We start from the raw sequence: 22,544 nt of genomic DNA on the forward strand, positions 1-22,544 counted from the left end.
CAACTGCGCGCCCCTAACCGCACGGCCAAGTCACCCGGTATTAGTAGATCATGCATACGTGAATTTTTATAGCACAACCGTTGCAAGGTGCTAACTGTCCAGTCCTGACCTGACACTAACATCCATCTATTTCATGCATGGGCTTCACAAAGCACAAGTTGTTCTTAACTTTCATGCAAACCACAACAGATGGCAGTAAGAGAAGTCAGTGTTTATTCATTTATCATAAACCTGAATATCAGTAAGTTGGGGGTGGGCACAGTTCCAGTTGGAAAGTCATCATGGTAATTTCAAAGCCAAACAAATTAGCACATAAGCACAAATGGGAATGGGAAGAACATTTTTTCTGAATTTGCAAAGGAGACAATGGAAAATTATTTTGACCTGTTTATAAATCCTATACACATCTAACCTCCAAAGATGAGAATGGATTTGCAGCTCGAATTAATATCAGTGCAAAATGATACATTTCCCTAAACATCAGTGTCATGACAGAGTTGGTGTGGATGTGATGAGGCATTTTTCATTTGCTAAGGACATGAAATTAAGCTGATTAGCACCTAAAATTTTGGCTTTGTTTGCTTCTGTTTATTTCTGTGTCTGGGTCTGTGGCTAACTAGTTAGCCATAACCTATGGCTGAGTGTGTCACAAGAGATCTCTTAAAGCTAAACTTGTACAACTTGGCATGCTGATTGGACTTTCTTTGCACCCTTCAAAAAGCCAACAACCTCTGTTGGGTTTGAATCCACGATATTGCAAATCCAGAGGATACATTCTATCACTGATCCATAAAGGGTCTTAACGTATGCCTATAACTGATAGATAGATAGATAGATAGATAGATAGATAGATAGATAGATAGGAGGAACAAGAAACAAATGCAAACTAATTGATAGTGATAGTGTTCAGGCTTCTCAGTCTTTAAAAACTAGTATTTCACTCCAGTGTGGAAATGAGTTCATAAGTGTAATCAGTGTAATCAAATTATGGTTCCCTACTGCAAGCCTAATTTTTGAATGTACGTTATTATAATACAGTGAAACTTCTCCCAATGGACACTTCGGAATAGTGGACTTTTATAGATAACAAGTGGTTTTTCAATCCCTTGGCAGAAATACATGTGCATATATAAAGAAACCAGGTGCGTGGATTTCATAATTTGATAAAAGTAATCGTTCCTCAGTACTGCACTAAGACATTATCTGAAAATCCCTAAAGTATTAAAACTCACTGAAAAGTTGAGTTTCATATATCCCAGAACCTCTTTGTAAACCACGTTTGTAGTTTTGCCTTTTGGGGCTAAGATGACCAGACTACCGGCAGAGCTAACTTTGGAACATACAACATACAACATAGAACTATACATGTGAGATACAGTCATCTCAAGTCAAAAATAAAAAGCAAAAAATATGTGTTTCTTTATTTTTAAAGGAGATTCCCAAACACCAATTTTCACACCTTTAAATTGTTAAGTTTTTGAGATATAGTTATACTGATTTTAAAAATTGACTCCCCCTTTTCATTCCCTTAACAAAGGAATATCCAAACATCCTTCTTTAGTGAGCACCTGCACTGTAACATAAATGTACCCCCCAAATTTTGTTTCTTTATGTCCAGTAGTTTTGACTGGGCAATGATGAATCAGTCAGTCAGTCAGGACAAGTTATTTTATAACATATATAAATTGCTTCTCAGTAGCAGACGTTCTCATTGACAGACACAAGATAAAGAAATTATTGTATAACATTTTCAGGGTAACAGACACAAACAGTGGTTCCAGGAGATCACTCCAAGAGAAGTTTTATTGTAATGTATTACTGTATTAGGATTATTATCAAAATTGAGTTTACTGACAGACAACAAGTATGTGTGTGCACACATGCATGCATGCGTTTTTACTAAGTTGAGACAGTGAAAGTAGACAGTTGCAAATACAGTAGCCACTTTAGAAGAATTTCTTTAAATATGTTGTTGATGCCTTAATGACAGCCATCAGCAGAAATGCATGCACATAACAGTCTATCACACCAACTCCTGGTAGAGTTACCCTTTTGGTATCGACATTCAAATCACAAAAAATATTGATACTCCGATAATATCAGGAACAAATATTGATACCATGGTATAGTCCAATTTATTGATAGTATTGTGCCAGCAGTTTCAAAACTGGAGATAACAAAAGAGCAGTAATGAGTTAATGATTAATAAAACCTTCAAAATATGTGTATATATTACATAATCTTTAAGAACAGTAGAATACCAAAACATAATAAAATGTATATAAACTAGCAGAACGTAACTGTTGTTGACAGGCCGATAGTTGGTGATGCCAACGACTTTTGTTTCTGCCCATCTCGTTAACATGTAGGCTGTCATTTATGAGTCACTGGTAACAAAATGAGTTTAAGTTAACAGCTATCAGGTGAGTTTGCCATGCCGTTAGGGGCGTGCAGCTGTGAGCTTGCATACGGGAGATAGTGGGTTCGAACCCCACTTTCGGCAGCACTGCAAATGGTTTTCCATAGTTTCCCATTCTCACACCAGGTAAATGCTGGGACTGTACCTTAATTGAGGCCATGGCCGCTTCCTTCCCACTCCTAGGCCTTTGTTGAAAAAGTAATTGTAATTAAATAAATATTTCTTAGGTAACTGTAATTCAGACCAATTACTTTTTTCTTGTACTTTTCTATCACCGAATGTTGTCCCTTTTAAGAACAAGTTTCAATAATTTAAATTCCTTGCCTCATTTTTACACAGTAGAGACTTAAACTATTCTTTTCTGTAAACTTAGGTCAGCTTCAGACAAAGCAATTTGTGACACATGACACATTATGCTACACCCTCATTCAACAGTCAAAGATGACAACATACGCACAGAGCAGTGCTAGTGGCCAAGTCGTGCGCTACTGTCGACTGTGTGTGCTTTATGAACTTTCTGACATGTTGCGCTGCAACACCCAGTCAACAATATCCATACTGTCTGGTCACACGTGGAGAACAGTCGCAGCTACCTATCCGTGGTTCGGACTGAAGTTGACATGGAGAAATATGTTTTTGAAATAGAAAGGTTTCCAGAGAAATAGCTGGTCTCATGACGGTGTTTTGACAAGTCAACCTTTCTTTCAGAATGACATACAGTTCATCAAATGATGTGACAGACATCCTACAATAATTAAAGAATTCCACTGCATCTGCTCTGAGACGAGGGTACATTGAATAAAATATACTCATTGATGTTCGGTCTTGTACAGTAGGATGAATCCAGAATCTCCTCTTCCTTCTCCTCTTCTTTTTCTGCAAAAAGGACAAGTACACTATCGCAGCTACTTCTTCTACTTCCATTTCCTCAATTGTGAAAGACCGTACCGCTATTAGAAGTCACAAGTCAAGTCGCTATACAATGAAGTGCTGCGACACCGCTGACGCTTCAATAGTTGTTCCGTGTGTCCGTATCCTTATGCTTTTGCAACATATTCCTCTTTTTCACTATGCTCCTTAAATGTAAGTTAAAGATCTGTATTTCAGTCACAAAACTTTGATTAATATTGTGATTTTGGTGTTTGTCAAACTAGATTCTCCACCTCAACCATATATCCCGCCTTCAGAGCAGCAGGTTCAAGAACCTAAGAAATACACTGGAGGAGCAATCCCTTCACGTTCTTTTAGAATGTTGCAGGCAATGACTGCTTCCCCAGAAAACTGTGGTAAGTTTTTAAAAAAACTTTCTAAATAGAGAATATTTGTATTTAGAACATAATTAATGTATTATACATTATTTTTATTCAAATGCACTCTTTCATTATTATTATTATTATTATTATTATTATTATTATTATTATTATTATTATTATTGTTGTTGTTGTTATTATTATTTAATTAATTAATACTTATCAAAATGAGTACCATATGTGCATTGAAGGATCACTTTCTACTTACAAATTATGTTTGAACATTCTATGTGTTATCCAGACATGTTAGGTGAAAGATCTAAAGCCATTTAGTAAATTGTTAGAAGTGGGAAGAATTTTAAAAAAAGACTTTATTTTGGTTAGGGTTTCATGGTTCTGGTGAGATAAAACAATTCAGGAACTTCATCATTAATCGTAGATGAATAGTTACATATTTTCATTCTGTATACTGATTAGTGCAGTGATCACTGGAGCTCAGCACCCCAGGCATATGCAGAGACATCTTATTGAGTCCATGATATTAAAAGAATATGTCACTACATGACAGACACAATAATCAGTTTTAGGTATAGCCACAGGAATTCTACTCATGATGATATCAGTGTATTTATATAGGTAAGATTTCTTTGTTGGACATTAATCATACACAGTAAGTGTCAGATGATTGGAAACATTAGATCAACATAAGCAATGAAGGAAGAAGAATCTTGCAGACTTACAACTGCTCCAATGGAATGGGTAGGGCAACATAGGCTGTGGATAGATCAGGTCTTTGTATAGAACTGCGTACTTATTGATAATAGTTGCAGGTTTGGACTTGAGCATTTCTCAAGTATCTTCCTTTCTGTTAGTGAAATACCTGTATTTAACCTAGCTCTGATGAAGACCTTTATGTCCCTAGCCCCAAGATTAAGTATAGGGAGAGGTAAACTAATGCACCAACAAACTGACTGGCTGTAGCAGGTCCCATCTGACCAACAGCACACACCATATTATGATGTGCTGAAGTAATATATTTAACTGATAATTTATGTGACTGAAGGTTCTATCTTACCTGTACTTCACAGCTGCTGTTGAAGATGTTCACCATTCATATCTAAGCCCTAGGCAGAGTTTGTAAAATTTGCTGCAGTTCATCTTGACTTATATTCCATATTACATTTGTGATCTCTTGTTTGAATCTGAAGTGTGCCAGGGTTGTTCCTGTACATTTACTGTTTGAGGGTACCCAAAGATAATAATCACAAGCAATTAAGTCTGGCAAACAGGAGTGAAAGTCCAAAGTCCACAGCTAATTATTTGTTCATCAAAAATCCTGTGAACTACTGCGATTAAACGAACTGACATGTCAGCTGTTGCACTATCCTGTTGGAAGTACACATATTGTTTTCTTCCAATAGCATTTCAGCAAATGATCACAAAATGTCATTTACATAGTGCTCCAGAATTATACATAATTATAGGACTAAGTTTGCACTAATCATGCACTATACCTGAACATTTTGGTTATTTAATGGGACTTGTGAATTGCATGTGGATTTTCATAGTTCCAATACCAGAGTTCACATATCTGCTAAGATGAAACCGAGCTTCATTTCTTATTAAAAGAAGTGTGGCATCCACAATTCTGTTGCATATGGGTTGTAAAATCACACCTATAAAAATTAAAATGTGTAAGTGGATCGGTAGGAGTTAATTTATGAGTTGCTAACACTTTATGTGGATGAAACCTGAGTGTTTTGACCTCTCATAATAGAATATCAAGAAATTCCACATTCTTGTATAAGCCACCAAGTAGATTATTATTATTATTATTATTATTATTATTATTTTTTTTTTTTTTTTTTTGATTCGTTGTGCCCAGCTGTGGAGCGCGTTTGAACTTATTTTGCACAATGTTTCTTCTTCTTTTCTTCCCAATATCTCTTCATTTTTTCACTGTGTTCCTTTCTGCGTGTTTCTGTCCAGCCTGTATTTTTTCTTGTTGGTTTCTCTGCAAATTTATGTTTGTTTACTAAGCTTCTAAATTTCATTCTATCTTGAATGGTTTCGTCCTCGATACCCATTTCTTGTAGATCTTCATGTATTTCTGCTAACCAATTGTTGCGGATTTTCAGGGTTAGAGCTAGATTTAGAATTTTCTTTGTCAGCCTGTTGTTATCCATTCTGTGTAGGTGTCCGTAGAATTTTAGTCGTCTCTTTCTGATGGTATCTGTGATTTTTTCTGTGAATTGAAAAATTTCGTGTGGTTTCTTTTTCATCCAAATTCCATTTTCGAACTTTGGTCCTAGGATTTTTCTGAGAATTTTCCTCTCTTGTTTCTCAATGCTTTTCATTTGTGACCTGCCGCCAATGATCAGTGTTTCAGATGCATAAAGTGCCTCTGGTTTGATGACTGTATTGTAGTGTCGTAATTTTGCATTTTTTGATATACATCTTTTGTTGTATCTGTTCCATGTGATTTTGTAAGCCCTTTGCAGTTTAGCAGTTCTTTCTTTGTTAGCTTCCTGATTTAACCCTGCTGGCTGAATAATTTCACCTAGATACTTGAATTTGTCTACTTGGGAAATTATTCCACAATTGGTGATTAATGGTTGATTGTCGAATCTTGATTTAGTTCCTTCCATAAACTGCGTCTTTTCAAATGAAATTTGAAGTCCGGTTTTTGCGGCTATTTCATTCAATTTTTCTATGGATTGGATTGCTTCTTCTCTGTTGTTCGAAAGGATCGCAAGGTCATCTGCGAAAGCTAAGCAGTCAAGGTGAATTTTGTCTTTAAGAAGTCTGCCAATGTTTATACCTTTAGTTTCTTTTCTCCATTCACGAATCACTTTTTCCAAAACTAAATTGAATAGTAGTGGGGATAGTCCATCTCCCTGTCGGACGCCAGTTCTGATTTCGAACGGTTCAGAAATTTCTCCCAAGAACTTAACTTTTGATGTTGTGTTGGTCAGAGTTTGTTTAATCAATTCCCTCGTTTTCCTGTCGACTTGAAATTCCTCTAGTATGTTGAACAGGGTCTGCCGATCTATGGAATCATACGCTTTTTTGAAGTCAACAAAGGTGATTACTGTTTGTTTGGTTTTGCGAATCTGTAGTATGGTTTTTAGGTTTAGGATTTGTTCTGCGCAGGATCTCCCTTTTCGGAATCCAGCCTGATAATCTCCGATCAGGTGGTCTGTTTGTTTCTCTAATCTATTAAGTAGAGCTTTAGAGAAGATTTTATATACGAGTGAGAGGAGAGAAATTCCTCTGTAGTTATTAATATCTGATTTGTCTCCTTTCTTGTGAAGTGGGTGAATCAATGCACATTTCCAATCCTCCGGAATTTCTTCAGAAAACCAAATGTCCTGTAAGATTTTTTGAATACTCTGGGCCAGTTTGTCACCACCAATTTTCAACATTTCAGCGATTATTCCATCTTCTCCTGGTGCTTTGTTGTCTTTTAAATCTCTGATTATTTGTTTGACTTCTTGTAATGTGGGGGGTTCTGAATCTGGATTAGGTGTTGGTTTTTCATAGGTGAATTGTTCCTTTGGAGATTCACAGTTTAAAAGGTCCATGAAATGGTTTGCTAGGAGTTCACAATTTCCCTTATTACTTGTTTCTAAAGTCCCATCTGTACGTTTGAAACAGAGACTAGGTGCCTGGTAATTGGATAATTCTTCTCTGAATGTTCTGTAGAAGTTCCGTGTATTGTTTTTCTTGAAATCTTCTTCTATTTCTACCAGTCTGTTTTGATCATATTTTCGTTTTTCAGATCTGATGATTTTTGAGGTTTGTTTCTGTGTTTTGAAGAATTCATCACGATTTTGATCAGTTTTATGGGAACTCCAGTTTAGCCAGGACCTAATTCTGACTTCTATGGCCTTGTCACAGGTGTCATTCCACCACCTGTGTTTGCGTTTCCTTGGGGGATTGCTGATGTTTTGTGAAGCTTTCAAGAGTGTGTCCTTGAGTTCTAGCCAGTTTGAAGGAGCATCGTTGCAGATATTCGCAAGGAAATTGTCTGAGTTCTGTCTCAGAAATTCAGGGTCGATTCTTGGGTTTCTGATTGTTTTGGTTTTCTTCCTGTTGGGTTGAAACTTTACTGTAACAAGAGATAGGTGGTGGTCGGAGTCAATAATTCCCTTTTTGACTTTAACGTTCATAATTTCTTTTTGGTTTTTCTTGGAAATAGCCACATGGTCTAGTTGAAATTCTCCTAAATGCATGTTCGGGGATCTCCATGTCATTTTCTTTTGTGGAAGTGCCAGGAAATGGGTTGACATCAATTTCAGATCGAAATTCTCGCAGAAGCCAATTAAACGTTCTCCATTTTTATTGGTTCTTTTGTGAGCAGGGTAAAGTCCTACAGTGGTCCTAAATTTCTTCTCTTTGCCAATTTGTGCATTGAAGTCCCCCAGCAGAATTTTGACATGATGTTTTGGAACTTTGGCTGTAGTTTCTTCTAGTAATTCCCAGAAGTCATCTACCTTCTGTGGGTCTTTTTGATTGTAATTGTTTGTAGGTGCATGTGCATTGATTAGTGTATAAGCTTTGTTTCCTGATTTGATTGTCATTAGCGAAATTCTTTCAGAAGGAGATGCAAAGTATAATACCGAATTTGTGATATTTTTTCTCACTGCAAAACCAGTGCCAAATTGTAATATTTTGTTAGGGAGGAGGGTAGCTGGTTTACCTTTATAAATTCTATAGTTTCCTGATTCAAAATGATTTTCGTCACTGTACCTAGTTTCTTGGAGTGCCAGAATTTGGATGTTGAGTTGGTCTAATGTGTCTGTTAAGTGCTTCAACTTTCCAATTTTGCGAAGCGTGTTGATGTTTAAAGTGCCAATAAAATGTTTTTCCTTTGGGCGAAGAGATTTGGGAAGCTCCGATACATTCCCGCATGATGTTCTCGGTCCCCCAGAATCCGATGACCGAGAAAACCTAGTATGAATACTAGGGCCTGGGGTAGTAGTATCATTAACTGACGTTGCCATCATGCTAGTAAGTTGAAGATAATGGGGAGATTGATCTTTGTCAATCTCATAGTTACAACTAAGGTATTGAGCCTCAGAGGTTGCCTCAAGATGTTTTCTGGCTGTGCCTGTTTTTGGTCCGCGAGAGGTATTTTATTTCCCTCAAGCCCTCCGGACAAGTCCGGCGAGCCCCCCGATCTGCCACCTGGGACGCGCCCGATAGGGGAACAGGCAAAACCCCCATTATTATTATTATTATTATTATTTTTTTTTTTTTTTTTTTTGACTCGAATGTCTTGAAGCATTTCATCAGCCAGAGCTCATTCCAGGCATTGCTTTTTCTTGTATCAGATGGGGATCCTTTTTTCTTGCCACTACATACACAAACCATACATTGCTACTTTTTGATAACCAAGTAGCCTTCAGAAAGCATCTGTGAAACTTACATTGGTATTTTTCACATGACATTTTCTTTAAAAGATCCATCTCAACAAGAAATATTCATTGTTGTCTTGTGTCTTTTCACGGTAACGTGTCTTCTCAGTTCAGTTACAAGCACTCAGTTGGCTGGCAGCAAGTGGAAAGATTCTCTTGTTTTCTCTTGGGGAAGCTCCTGTATCTGGCCTGTTGATCCCTAGCCCCTGGCCATCACACAGGACCTCCTACACCACATGAATTCCCCACTGTGTTAGGTTTACCTTGCCCTGTATTACTTTCCCACTCATGTTGTTATCACCTTCTTCCTCACCATAGGTTGGTTAATTTCTAAATAAGGTGGTTAAATTTCCAAAGTTCAAAGAAGCACACTCAGTGTAATGGTATGCTATGAGTTCTATGAATACAAAATCAGATTAATTATTATAATAATAAAATAGAATTACCATTTAAAAAATACAGTAATGTATTTGTGCTTTGGGAAGAAATCATCTTCATGAAAGAGCAGGCTGCACACAGATATCCTTGTTCCACACAATTTTTTTCACCTCAAATATCTTCTGACTAGTTGACTATAGCAATAGGAAGTTTTCATCTAGATGAATAACAATAAGAGGCACATGAAAAACTGTACAGTATGTGTCCTGTACTTAAATAAACACTGATACGAAGGTGCTTTTATTTTTAGATGGAACCATACCAATTTCTGTTGCATAGAACATTAATCATAAGGCATTCACATTCAGTGATGCAGTTATTTGCTCAGTCAGACATATTCATATAGAACTGTTGAAAAAGGTGTGATGTAGCATTAGCATTTTCAAATGTGGTGCTCATCCTCATCATCTTCCATCCCCTGTTCCAGATTCTCTCTGGGTATGATAGTGTACTAATGCCTTCCACATCACTGTACCCATCTACCATTCCTCTTCGAACACCCTGTCAGTGTTGAGGCTTTGTCCTTAAAACATTGAATACTGGCATATTTGTAATGTGTTAACTTCTGTATACTGAATATTTTAGCCATATTGTGAGGCTTTATAATTTCAACACTTTTTGAGATAAGTTAATATTATTCTTGTTGTATCTGAAACTATAATTATCTGTCTCAGCACTGAACTCACTTAGTTCTTTGACTTTTCACATTGAAATATGAAAGGGAAACAAGATGTTTATCATAATTTTTGAGCCTTTTAAATTTCAACAAAATTTAACAAAAGTCTGCCTTTCTTAGACTCATTGCATGAAGCTAATTTAAATGTAGCATTAATCCTGCAGAGTCTATGTATACAATCAATAACATGTGCAATATTTTTACAATGTTGTGTTATCAGAATGATTAATTAATTTTATAAAGCCTCGCATGTTGTATTAAATTTGTGCAGTCCACGGACATAGTGATATCTTATCCTGTGCAACATTTGGACGTTGTGATTTACGTCATATTCGTGTCAGTTTTAAGACTCATCCAATATATTACCAGAGTTTTATAGACAAGATGCCAAAATGTTGCACTACAAGATGCATAGACTCTTTATCTAATAGTTCTATCATGTCCTTACTATATTTTTAATGGTTTTTGTTTGTGAATGAAGATAGTGTATTTCAAAAGTGGGAAAAAACATGTCTCATTAATGTATTTTAATGTAGTCTTAACAATAAAGACAATTTATGGTTTTGTAATGGTGGAACATCTAATGTAAGGTCTGGCTCCATGGCTAAATGGTTAGCGTGCTGGCCTTTTATCACAGGGGTCCCGGGTTCGATTCCCAGCAGGGTCGGGAATTTTTAACCACCATTGGTTAATTTCTCTGGCACGGGGGCTGGGTGTATCTGTTGTTTTCATCATCATTTCATTCTCATCATGACGCGCAGGTCACCTACAGGTGTCAAATCGAAAGACCTGCACCTGGCGAGCCGAACATGTCCTCGGACACTCCCAGCACTAAAAGCCACACGCCATTTAATTTCATCTGATGTAAGGATTTCACAGGTTATTACTTAACGACAATATGGACTCAAATATGAAACCCAGTTTATTAGGGTTTCTATCATGCTATTGCTCATAGAATCAAGACACCATGGCACCATTGTAGGAATGAGCAGGAAAACAAAGCATGGGTTAAAGGAACTTTGTATCATTGTCTTGGTACTCATTAAAACACAGGACATTCATTGCACATTCCTTCTTGTGCTCCTTAGTGTTATTCATCAAGGTAAAAACCACCTGCTGCTATTTTCAACTCGTGAGGAGAGATATGAAGTGAAATACTTGGTTAGCCACCCTACATACCATGAAAATATTATAGGAAATCACTTAGCTCTTGCAACTTTTTTCTGGAAGACAACAAGAATACAGTACTGCCATAAATAGCACTTTGTTCTTTTAGAAAGTTAAGTTATATGATTTCAGTTTTAACAACTTTAATTAATGGAAGGTCTTAGGCCCGGTTTCACAGTTTGAGTTTAAGCCGAAGCTTTAGTAAGCCACGCACGCCGCTTAAGCAAGGCTTACTCTTTGGCTTAAACACTACGAGTTTCACAGTAGGGGGACCATGTGCAGCTTTACTAAGCTGAACATCTCCAAAGTTGGTAATGCTTGCGCATGCGCAGTGATTCAGTTCTCATCTTTGTTTACATCCGTAGCCTATGATTGATTGGCTTGTAGGTTATACATCGTTTCTAGAGGGCAAACGGTTGGAAATAGGTATATACCATCGCAGACTTTTTTGTAGAGGTTTCTATGTTCTACAATTCGTACACTTACACTTGGGGTCTATCGTTGATGGTTCACGCAGCGTAAGCCAAGAAAGCAAGTGACCGACCGACATTTTTGTCTCTTGAGCCTCGAAATATATTCAGAAATATAAGTTATTTATTAATGTTATTGGTTTTACGTCCCACTAACTAAGAATTTGAGCACCTTCACCACAGGACTGAGACAGGATCGAACCTGCCAAGTTGGGCTATAAGAGGGCCAGCGCTCTACCATCTGATCTGAATCCTTAGCTTAAACCTCAGTTTCATACAGCTTAAGCCAGTCACAGATAAGCTCGGCTTACCACTTGCACTCCCCACTGTGAAACTCGTCCAGAGTTTAAGCTCCCGCTTAAGCCCGATCCAAGGCTTAAGCCTATACTGTGAAACCGGGCCTTAGAGATGAGAAAGTTTGTCAACAAAAGCCATTTCATTAGTGTCTTACATTTTTGTTAACTACAAATCTGTTTCCTTCACTCTCCTATGTGCAAAAATCAAACCTATAATTACTAAATGTAGAATGCGAGAAAGAAAGAAAGAAATGTTTAAATGATGGTTTACAGTTTTAAATCAACACTATCAAACTTAAAATAATGTATCTGAAATATATTTATAAAAGGAGGAATACTATTGGACATTAACAGCAGAGCTATTAAAAAGCTTCAGAATTACCACTTACTGTTAATAAATCTCTTTTCTAACTCATTTATAATCAATGTGTTAACATTGGCTGATGCACTGAATGAATTATACTAGACTCTGACCACACAGTTTTTTGTGTTATATTGTTATTTTATATTCTTTGCATAATGCTAAAATTATATTCAGACTATTTTTCTATTTTATCATCATCCTTTGTTTCAAAAAGGTATGTGTATATAAAGGGCATGACTTTCTTTCAAAAAATCCATTCTTCTCATGTTCATTTATAATAAATGATTTCATTTAACTAAGAGTCAGGAAAGAAAAGTGATTATTTTCATTACTTAATTGAAAGATTTTTCAGTTTTTTTAAACCAGGATATAAGTTATTATAGGACTTTTTTTGATAGCATGTAAGGCCATCAAACATCTCCCTATCCTTATTTTATTTGTTGTAGCAAATGTTCCGTCACCAGACGGACGTGAAACCCCAGTCTCAATTGCACATCAAGGCTATGACCCAAATATTGCTGGGCCGTGGGGTCACTATGATCCAAATGTTCCTCCTTATCCCCCTCCCTATTGGGGGCCTGAAGCCTGGTGGGGATATTATCCCCCACCACCTGACATGGAAAATCAACCACAGTTGCCACAACAGCAACAACAACAGCAACAACAGCAGCAGCATCAGCAGCAACAGCAGATTCCTCCAACTCCTCCGCCATACTGGGATCCTTACTCAGCAATGTACGCCTACATGGCAGAAATGAATGCAGCCTATGGCTACCCTCCCATGCCATATCCACCTGTATATTCACCTCACCACTTTGCTCCTCCACGGTCATTTAGGTATCCACATAGTGGAAGTGATTCTGATGAATGCTCAGGCTATTCATCCACTGATGAAATGGCCTATTATGGGGCAAAATTTGCTCGTGGCCCCTCAAGGATAGGTGGAATTGTGCCTCCACAGCAGAATGGGATGTTATCTTGTACAACACCAAGTATTGTAGTGACACCAACTAATGAAAACATAGATGATCAAGTAATAAATGAAGCGCAAGGGTCTGAATCGTCTTCTTCTATTAAGAGTAATGATGATAGCTCAAATTTGGAATCTTCATCGTCGTATAGAGATCAGTCAATTAACAGTAAGGAAAGCAATGGAAATTATGATGACAACGAAACCAGTGATTCTGATACTGAAGTTGAAGATGATGCTAAGTCAGACTCCCAGAATGAGAAAGGATCCTCAAATGGTTTACAGATGATTCGTTCAGTTTCTGATATCAATATCTATGCAAATAACAATTCTAGCTCAGATGTTCTTTCTCATGGATCAGAAACTAATGATGATGAAACAGAACGAGAAGATGACACAGACGATGATGATGAGGATGAAGATGAGGAGGAAGACCTTGACCAAGAGAAGAACAATTCTTATGTCAATGGAGATGACTGCATACCACACCAACTGAGTGTAATTTTTGAAGAAAGTGAGGTAAGTGATGCAGAAAGTGTGAAGAGAGAGAAGCAGTCCAAACGAAGCTCAGATAATAACACAATCAGTGAAGATGGTGATAGCTCTACTGCCACTCTTGACAATTGTGATGAAGAGAGTGATGCAGATTATGACATGCTTGATACAGCATCTTCCACTGTTACAGTGAGACTTCCATTGAAGTTAAAATTTAGCCGTTCAGAAAACGATGGTGATGTGACGACTATTATTGTGGGCGATAGCCAAGTAAACAGCTCTGAATATAAAGATCCAGTCCAGCCATCCAAACATGAAGAGAGTAACACACCAAAGAATGATAATCCCAATGTCTCCGTAACACTTTCTTTCCCATCTCGTTCCAACTCTGGTAACAGAGTGGAACATGAGAATGAAAATATGACTTCTCATGCATCGCCTACCTTTGAAAACAGTAAATCTCTGCTTCCTCGCTCAACAAGTGTAGACAGTACTGTGACACGTCAGATGAGTTCTGATGAATTGGATGTTTATGAAACATGTGAAGAATCAGATTCTGATGTATCGGTCTGTTTGTCTCTACCATTAAAGAAGAAGCCATCATTAACATCACCAAGGTCCACTCCTCCAACAATAAGCAATATTTCTGAGGAAGAGGATGAAGATGTGAAAACAAAGACAGAGGAAAGTGACTCCACAATAAGTCACTGGGAGGATGACTCTAGCAGTAGTACAAAAACAGTAAAACTGGCTTCAGATTCTAGTAAGGCTGTAAAGAAACCTGGGTCAGATATCAAAGAAGAGCCACTGCCAAATAAAGCTCCTCCTGCTGAGAAAACCAATCCTGTTCCAAATGTTAATCAGGTTAGGTATAATGAAGCAGAGAGTGAAGAAGAGAGTGACAGTGAGGACGAGAGTTCGACCAGTTCCAGCTGCAGTCACAGCAGCAGGAGTTGTGTAAGCAGCAAGGAGACTGACTCAGAGAAGAAAGAGGTCATTTCAGCATCAAGCAACAAGGTAACAGTTGAAAGTAGGAAGGAGACAGAGAAGGAAGTTGAAAGTAGTGAAGAGTCTGAGGAGAGTCAAGATGAAGATGAATCAAATTTGAAAATAGGAACTGTTGCCAAGGCTACAGTACCAAATGTTGGAGATGGTGTACTTACTGCTACAAAAATTGTTGAGAACAAAAAATCCAATACAGAAGCAGGGAAAGATAGTGAGTTAGTTCCCAAGAGTGGGGATGACAGCAGGCTGAATCGTTCCAAATCCCTTGAGGAGAGTGAGGAGGATGATTCTGGGGTAACATCAGACATGAGTCGTCAGATTTCAGATGCAGATACAGATGGAGATTCCAATCTAAATGAACTGATGACCCAATGTCAGCGTGTAGCCACACATTCCCGTCTCTTCAAGCTATTACAAGATGAATGTGGAAACAGTGATGATGAAGATGAAGAAGATGAATCGGATGAACAGCAATTAGCTGATTCGAATAAAGTTTGTGAACAACCACTGACAGCTCAAGCAGTAGGCACCCTCAAGTCAAGGAAAGAACATCTTAGTTTGCCTCTACAGCAGAACAGCTCAAGTGATCCAGATAGTTTATCTTCATCTTCTGGGGTCACATCTCCAGCTTCTCCCACTGTCACAGACAGACTTGTAAAAGATTTAGTTCAAAGTTTACTTCAAAGGAAGAAAGGACGTCGCTTCAAAAAACTTCCATTAGCAAAATTGCATGCAGCAGCTCTTCGCATTTTACAGGAAGATATGGATCCTTATGACACTGTGAGCTCTGCAGGCTCTGAAGAAGGCAACAGTAACTTCTACCTCCCACACGTCAATTCACGTGTACAACCTCAGCATTCCAATTATTTTGATGACTCTAGTTATGCCAGCCAAACCAATAACAACACTGCCAATCCAATGAATGTTCCTAATCAAGTTATGTATGGTGCTAACTATTATGATTACTGTGATTACTATGACTCGTGGGCACATGCAGCTGCATATTATGGTGATCCGGCTTTTGAATATAATATTGTTCCCTCCCGAGCATTTAAACTTCTACAAGAACATGCACAACCCTCAGGTTTTAGCACAGGAGTAATAAATGGCCTCTGGGCCAAGTGTCCAAGGATTCCAAGTTCCAAACACATCCACAGTAGAGTTGCTGCAACAATTGACAGACTGAATAAGACTGGTGAGGTCAGCGAACCTGACTCCTCCTTGCCCAAGGATCTCCCCAGTGAGCCCACGCCGCAGCCCCTAGCCTCAACTCGAGCCACGTGATGTGTGAGAGACAGGACAGGTGGACAGTGTGACACACAGTGAGGGTGATCGCTCGTTCAAACGTTGAAGGTTTTTGGTAGACATTCAGGTCGGCCAGCTGGGTCGAACCTATGAGGTACACGACTCTGCCCTCTTATTTATCAAAGTTTTGTGATTTGACTCATTCTAATCAATTTTATGCGTACGGTAGTTAATCCACTCATTAATTTGATCTTGGTATTTTTTTTCCCTTCACAATTTTTGTATAGTAGATCATAATCGCATAAAAGTCTTATGTAAATACGGTCTCTCTGGAGTAAACTCCACCTTATCGAATGCTGACACATTTTTAAATCAAGTTTAGAACTTTTTTAATATGTTCTTAAACACACATCATAAACTTATCCATTTATGCCATCTTTTGTTGCAGCAAAAGCTATAATGCTAGACTTCTTTTTTAAAATATTTTGTTGATAAGGTACTACTTTCTTATGACTATAGCAAGGTACTTCAGCAACATAAACAGTTCTTTTCTTATAAATGTTATTTCATGAAAAGGATTATTATATAAAACTTGAAAGTAAATGGCAAAAAAACTCTTTTCTGATGATGAGAGTCATACAAAGATACAAACAAACAAATACATTGATTTATTTCATTGCATCTTGCATCATTTAGTAATCTATTAACCGTTTAGAGCAAACATTTATTCTATGTGATGGAGTTTAATATTCTTCTGAAATGTAACTGACACTTCTACAGACTGCTTTGAAAGGTGCAGTTTGCTTCAAAGAGATTTTTATCATATATTTTATCCTTATCTAACATTTAAAATGTTTGTCTTGAATGTATGGATTTTTATACATTCTAATTTTCTCTTAAACAATTCTATAATTCTTTGTTCCGAATGAAAAAGCATGGTCCGCTTTTGATGAAGAACATGGTGTACTTATTGGCTTTTCAGTTACCTATGTATATTTGTTTAATTATCCAAAATATGCTACCATGTTCGAGATTTGATACAAATGATAAAGAGATTTTTCTAAGAAATCTGAATTATGATGTGCAAATTTTGCAAAATGTTTAATTTGAAATATAGTTGTGAATATATTTGAAAATATTTTGTATCCCACATAAAATTATTTATATAAGTGCAAAGTAGGTGTGTTAGGTTATGGTGCATATCATACCGTTCTTGTTGCATTCTCTTTAATTATTGTAAGTACACCTTGCACTTCTGAACTATCTCTGGATGGAAGTATATATCACTAATGTCCAGCATGTGGGATAACATGTTTAGTACTGTCAAGTCTGGAATGGTATTGTTTTCTTCTTGTATTTTGTCAAAAGTGTGCATTTATGTGTGTCCGTGTGTGCTTTCGCTATACCATATATAAAGTATTGAGTATATTAAACTGGAAAAGCTGCTTACCTATCTTGAAACTACAATAACTTCTGTTTTAGTTGAGAGGAAAGTTAATCAACTAGGTATTAATAGATATTTGCAACAACTTTATTTTTTTTAAATGATGGAATTAGTTCCTTTGTACTATATTTTCTTGGTGATTCAGGACAATACCTAAACTTACATTATGTTTCTGACTTTTTCTTAAATATATCTCTGACTGGAAAATAAGTTTCTTTTAACAATTTTCATGAAAACAATCATGTGTAGAATATGTTTTTCTTACAATAATGAAATGACACAAATATTTACCAGTACACTGAAAAATATTATAATATTTTATTATTGGTACCCAATTTTATTTACTCCTTTTTAGAGAAATTTTCACTTCTCCTAAATATTAGCTAGCAAGGGAGTAAGCTTGGACATTATTATTTTATTTTTGTAACTATTATTACAATGTGTTTATAATTATTACCGTATTACTATTACAATTTTATTCTAACAGACAACTCTTATTTGTTCTAACAGTATTTAAAATGCACAAATAGATGAATAAAAGAGGTAATACATAAAATATAGGTTTATAAGCTATTTACCAATGGTAACTACAACTATGGCAGAGTACACGCATGCGCTATACGCTGTCTGCGTGTCACTTTTGATTAAGCAGGTCCTCCGAAAAAAATGTGTATTCTTCATTAAAATTCTTAAACCATTATTACATTTACTCATACGGGATCTCAAAGTTACAGAAGTATGCTTGCTAGCTTGCTGTAAGTGGATTTATTTCATCCAACACTAGATGCAAAGATGGAGATTTACAATCTGTACTAGAAATGCATTTCTCAAACACTTTCAAATAACTGACCCTCACAATGTGTGATTCTGGGACCTGATATCTGTCTCTCTCACACACATAAGCAGCATACTACTCAACTATGCTTTATTATGAATCTTGATAAATAAGATCACCCACAGAAAGAAAGGAGGAAAAGGAAAAAACATCCCTGGATCTTTCTTTGATGACTGTTGCCATCAAAGTAAGGAAATGATGATTGGCTTTTGAGATAAGGGATGTGATTGCATGATGTTTAATTTCAAAAGACAGGAACGTGAAAATCTCTGTGTATTGATTTTTCTTAACCTTAATTAAATCAAGAAATGTTTTCTCAATTTAATATGAATAAGAAATTTACTTTATGGTGCATTTTTAATAGATTTTGTAAAAGGAAAAGGCATGTATTACCAAATAATGTTGGCAAACTTACATAGAATGCAATTTTAAAACCCCTTCTTTCATAGTGGTTCTTTTACCATGAAATACATGAAGATAAATTTATAGAACAAGGGCAAAATGTATGCAACAAAAGGTGAAGAAGCAAAATATAAAACAAGAGAGGTGGCTTACTGAAGTCTGAGGCAAGGATGTATAGTTGCTCAAAAATAGAATGAGTGAATGGTGTTGTCTATTCCACGCATTTAATATTTTATCAGAATTTATTTTAATTATTATCAAAATATAATTCACCTTCCATGTAGATACAAACCCTATGGATGTACACTACAAACATATTTGTAGGTTCAGTTGTTTCTGAAAAGTGTGTACCTGCAAGGAACTTACACTGTAAGTGACTGTACATTACAGAAATAAGACAGATCAAGATATCGGATATTAAAGATCTGATATATATTTTCTTCATTAATCTAGCCTATCGTATATGTTTTTTTATCATACCCTAGTACTGGTAAGTCACTTTCCCTTTCTAGTTTTCTTGTTCCATGTTAAAAGTAGATTAAAAAATTGATATTTGGTGCTAAAATATTCTATATTTGTGTGACAGTAGAGTAAAAATGACCCTTTTTAAGAAAAAGTAGCTTTTAATGTATTAAATACTTTGTGTTTTTAATATCTGCATTGCATAGGAGTGTGGAATTAAATAATAATTTACAAGCATGAATGGTGTGTATCTCTTGGTAAACAAGTAACATCACTGCAGCAGAGAAATTAATACTGCATCTTGATTGTTTCACAATTAACATTCTAAATCAATGGATTTGTTAGTTTATATCTTAACACAGGATATATATTTATAACTTGAACATTTTCTTTGGAAGAATTCAGTTAAAATCTTTTTTAAACAAAATAGCATCAAAATAGCTAAAAGTATGATTTTCAACATTTAAAACTTTTATTATTAATGTAGTTGAATGACCAACAGCCCCTCAAACCCCAAAGAATAGGTAGTGAAAATTTGTTGTATTTCAATTATTGTACAAATGTTTAACTAACAAAAATGTTTTAATCTTGCAGGTCCCGGTCAGTCTGACATGTGAGGGCACTTGACTGTGGTTTATTAGCAAGTTCAGCACATGTTGTATACCCCACATCATTGGTCATCATTAACCTATCGAGCAACATTGGACAGTCCCCGTCAGCGTACAAATATAAAAATTGTATTCATATACAGTATCTGTAAATATTGTGCTAGATGGTGTGATTTTATTTATTATGGTGCTTTTGCATTTTTGTTTCCAGTAAACTCTTCACCGTTTTCCGAGTAAGATTAAATAAGAGTATTACCGGTATATGCTCATGGTGACCCAAAATGTTCAACAGGTTAGGTATAAATAATAATCTCATGACTCACTAATTCAGTGAATATGCAGCAATGTTCCTCAGTCACTCCTGGATCTCCTTTTCTACAATAGTTTGGATGATAGTAGTTACATTTTCTATATACAGTTTACTATATAGAATTCTACAAAAAATAAAGTTTTAAATGATTTAAATAAATGAAAGTAACAATGTATTTTCAAGTACTGTACATTGATCTGTAGGCACTAAAACCCAGTTGGACTTAAATCTAATGAGTTAGGCAGAGGCACTTCCTCTCTGAACCAGCAAGACCAGCAAAAGGGGACACATTTAGTAGTGTAAATACAACACCAACCACGGAAACTCATCACAGCTTTAAATTGCTTTGAATCCAGGGTGATGATTATTACATCATGATGATCCATGCCATTTAATAATTCTTAATATTGCAACTAAAGCTGTTGAAAAATAATCCTGAATAAAGATACGTAGAATTTTTCACAAGGTTAGAGGAATGCCATAACATTCAGGCAAATATACTTGTATCTGACCATGACAATTATTGGTCAAATTCTGGATTGTGATTCCACTTATTGCCAAAAACAAATATAAAACCTGAGGGATATAGTGTTTTATTAAGAAGGGAAATTGCCCTAAACAGTTTAAGTAATTTCTCTACAATTTGTCATATAATTAAACAAAGAATAAAGGATAAGAGATTCTTAAGAGTGGCAATAATCAGGAATATACTGCCAATGTCAAAAAACTTCATATCGTTAGAACTTTATCGAAAGAAGAAAATTCTTCCTTAAAGACATTTAAGAAAAGAAAGCTTTGAGGTTACCATGTTTCTAATTAACAAGTCAACTGACTTTCCTAACCCTATCTAGACTTATTTTGGAAAAGTAAAGAGACCAGCTACTCTATTACTTTGTGTACACTGTATGCTATACTCAGAATCGTTTTGCACTTGCGTTTGATTTTTTGTAGTAGTTTCAATTCTTCTATGACATGCACCATCTAAACTAAGGGTCTTCAACTCATGATTTTCTGAACAAAGTCTGGAAATGGGATGTTAATTTCTATTGCTCTAAATAATTGTGTGATTTCTATTCCAATACAAGTACTTTAAAAAGAATGCTGAGAAATATTACTGAGGAAATCTAGTTCCACATACTGTACTAACTGTAAATGCAATAAAACATCAATTTGTTTTTAAAAAGTTAAAGAAAAGAAACAGTGAATTTAAAAATTAAAAAACTGTGTTAACTCCACAAAATAAAAATGTATATCAGTCATTTATTTATTTATTTATTTAATTAATTTATTTATTTATTTCAAAACGAGTCAGTTTCTGTAGTGGTTAAGTAGTATGATTACCCACTAACAAATCATTCTTCTTCTTCTCATGGAGTAGTTATCTCTGTTTTGTGGTTCTCATTGTGGATGTCTGATACTGTCAGAGGTTCTGCACCCAGACTACTCATGTACATATTCATCTCTTCTTTTGGAATAAATATAATACAATGTATAGAGAGACAGAAACTTGGGAAGAAACATAGAATAAACAGAGTGTTTCTTTATTTGTTCTTCTCCATTAGAAATATAATGTAATATGCTGAATGTGACTGTTTAATCAGAAAATGTTGAAGACCCTTGTCCTAAACCACAACCATTATTTTCCCAACGGCTTGTGGATGACACAATTGTATCACTCTAGCACTAAGGTCATAATTTCCTGATTACTAGCTCTGTGATGTTATTTGTATATAATTTTTATAGTGTACGTGTATAATTATTGAATGTTCTACAGAATGCTTGATAAAATACATGAAATCTTTTGTTTATACTCTCTGAGAGTTACTGTAACTCAGTTTATTTGTAATATTTAAGGAACAATTTTTGCATTGGTTTACTCTTAACAGAGCATATTTCTTTAGAATCAAGTAGAAGTGTTTTTCGTTTTTTGTAAGTCTTTTATCATGAAGCTGATGTGTAAATATTTTTTAGAAGAATACATTGGCTGCTAATTCAATTGCTGTTTTATTTAGTAGGAAGAGGTAGGATTGCTCATTTAAGAAGTTAGTAATATGTGATCATCATCAGTGCTTGTCAGTAAATTTAATAGCATTCTTCATTGAGTAAAATTAATACTTTATGTGTGGCCTGTACCTGTAACCATCTTGGTATTGAATCAATGGTGAATGTTTTAACTGGCTGGTAAACACTCACAGACTGTAGTAATTTAAAAAGAATTACCTCGTTCTTTTTCGTTCATTAACAGCTTGCAAAATTCATGCACTTGAT

At 35.9% G+C, this 22,544-nt stretch overlaps 1 protein-coding gene across 1 annotated transcript in view; it reads left to right on the forward strand.

The window, feature by feature from the left end:
* LOC136878815 (protein piccolo) overlaps window positions 1-22,096 on the forward strand; it is a 585,629-nt gene extending 563,533 nt beyond the window's left edge. The window contains exons 12-14 of the mRNA XM_067152311.2: window positions 3,574-3,705; window positions 12,947-16,369; window positions 19,953-22,096. Of these exons, the coding sequence (XP_067008412.2) occupies window positions 3,574-3,705; window positions 12,947-16,254 (3,440 nt within the window). The 3' untranslated portion in view covers window positions 16,255-16,369; window positions 19,953-22,096. The remainder of the gene's footprint in view (window positions 1-3,573; window positions 3,706-12,946; window positions 16,370-19,952) is intronic.
* Window positions 22,097-22,544: the final 448 nt, after the last annotated feature.

This window comes from Anabrus simplex, chromosome 8, assembly GCF_040414725.1.
Source record: "Anabrus simplex isolate iqAnaSimp1 chromosome 8, ASM4041472v1, whole genome shotgun sequence".
NCBI classification, from domain to species: domain Eukaryota; kingdom Metazoa; phylum Arthropoda; class Insecta; order Orthoptera; family Tettigoniidae; genus Anabrus; species Anabrus simplex.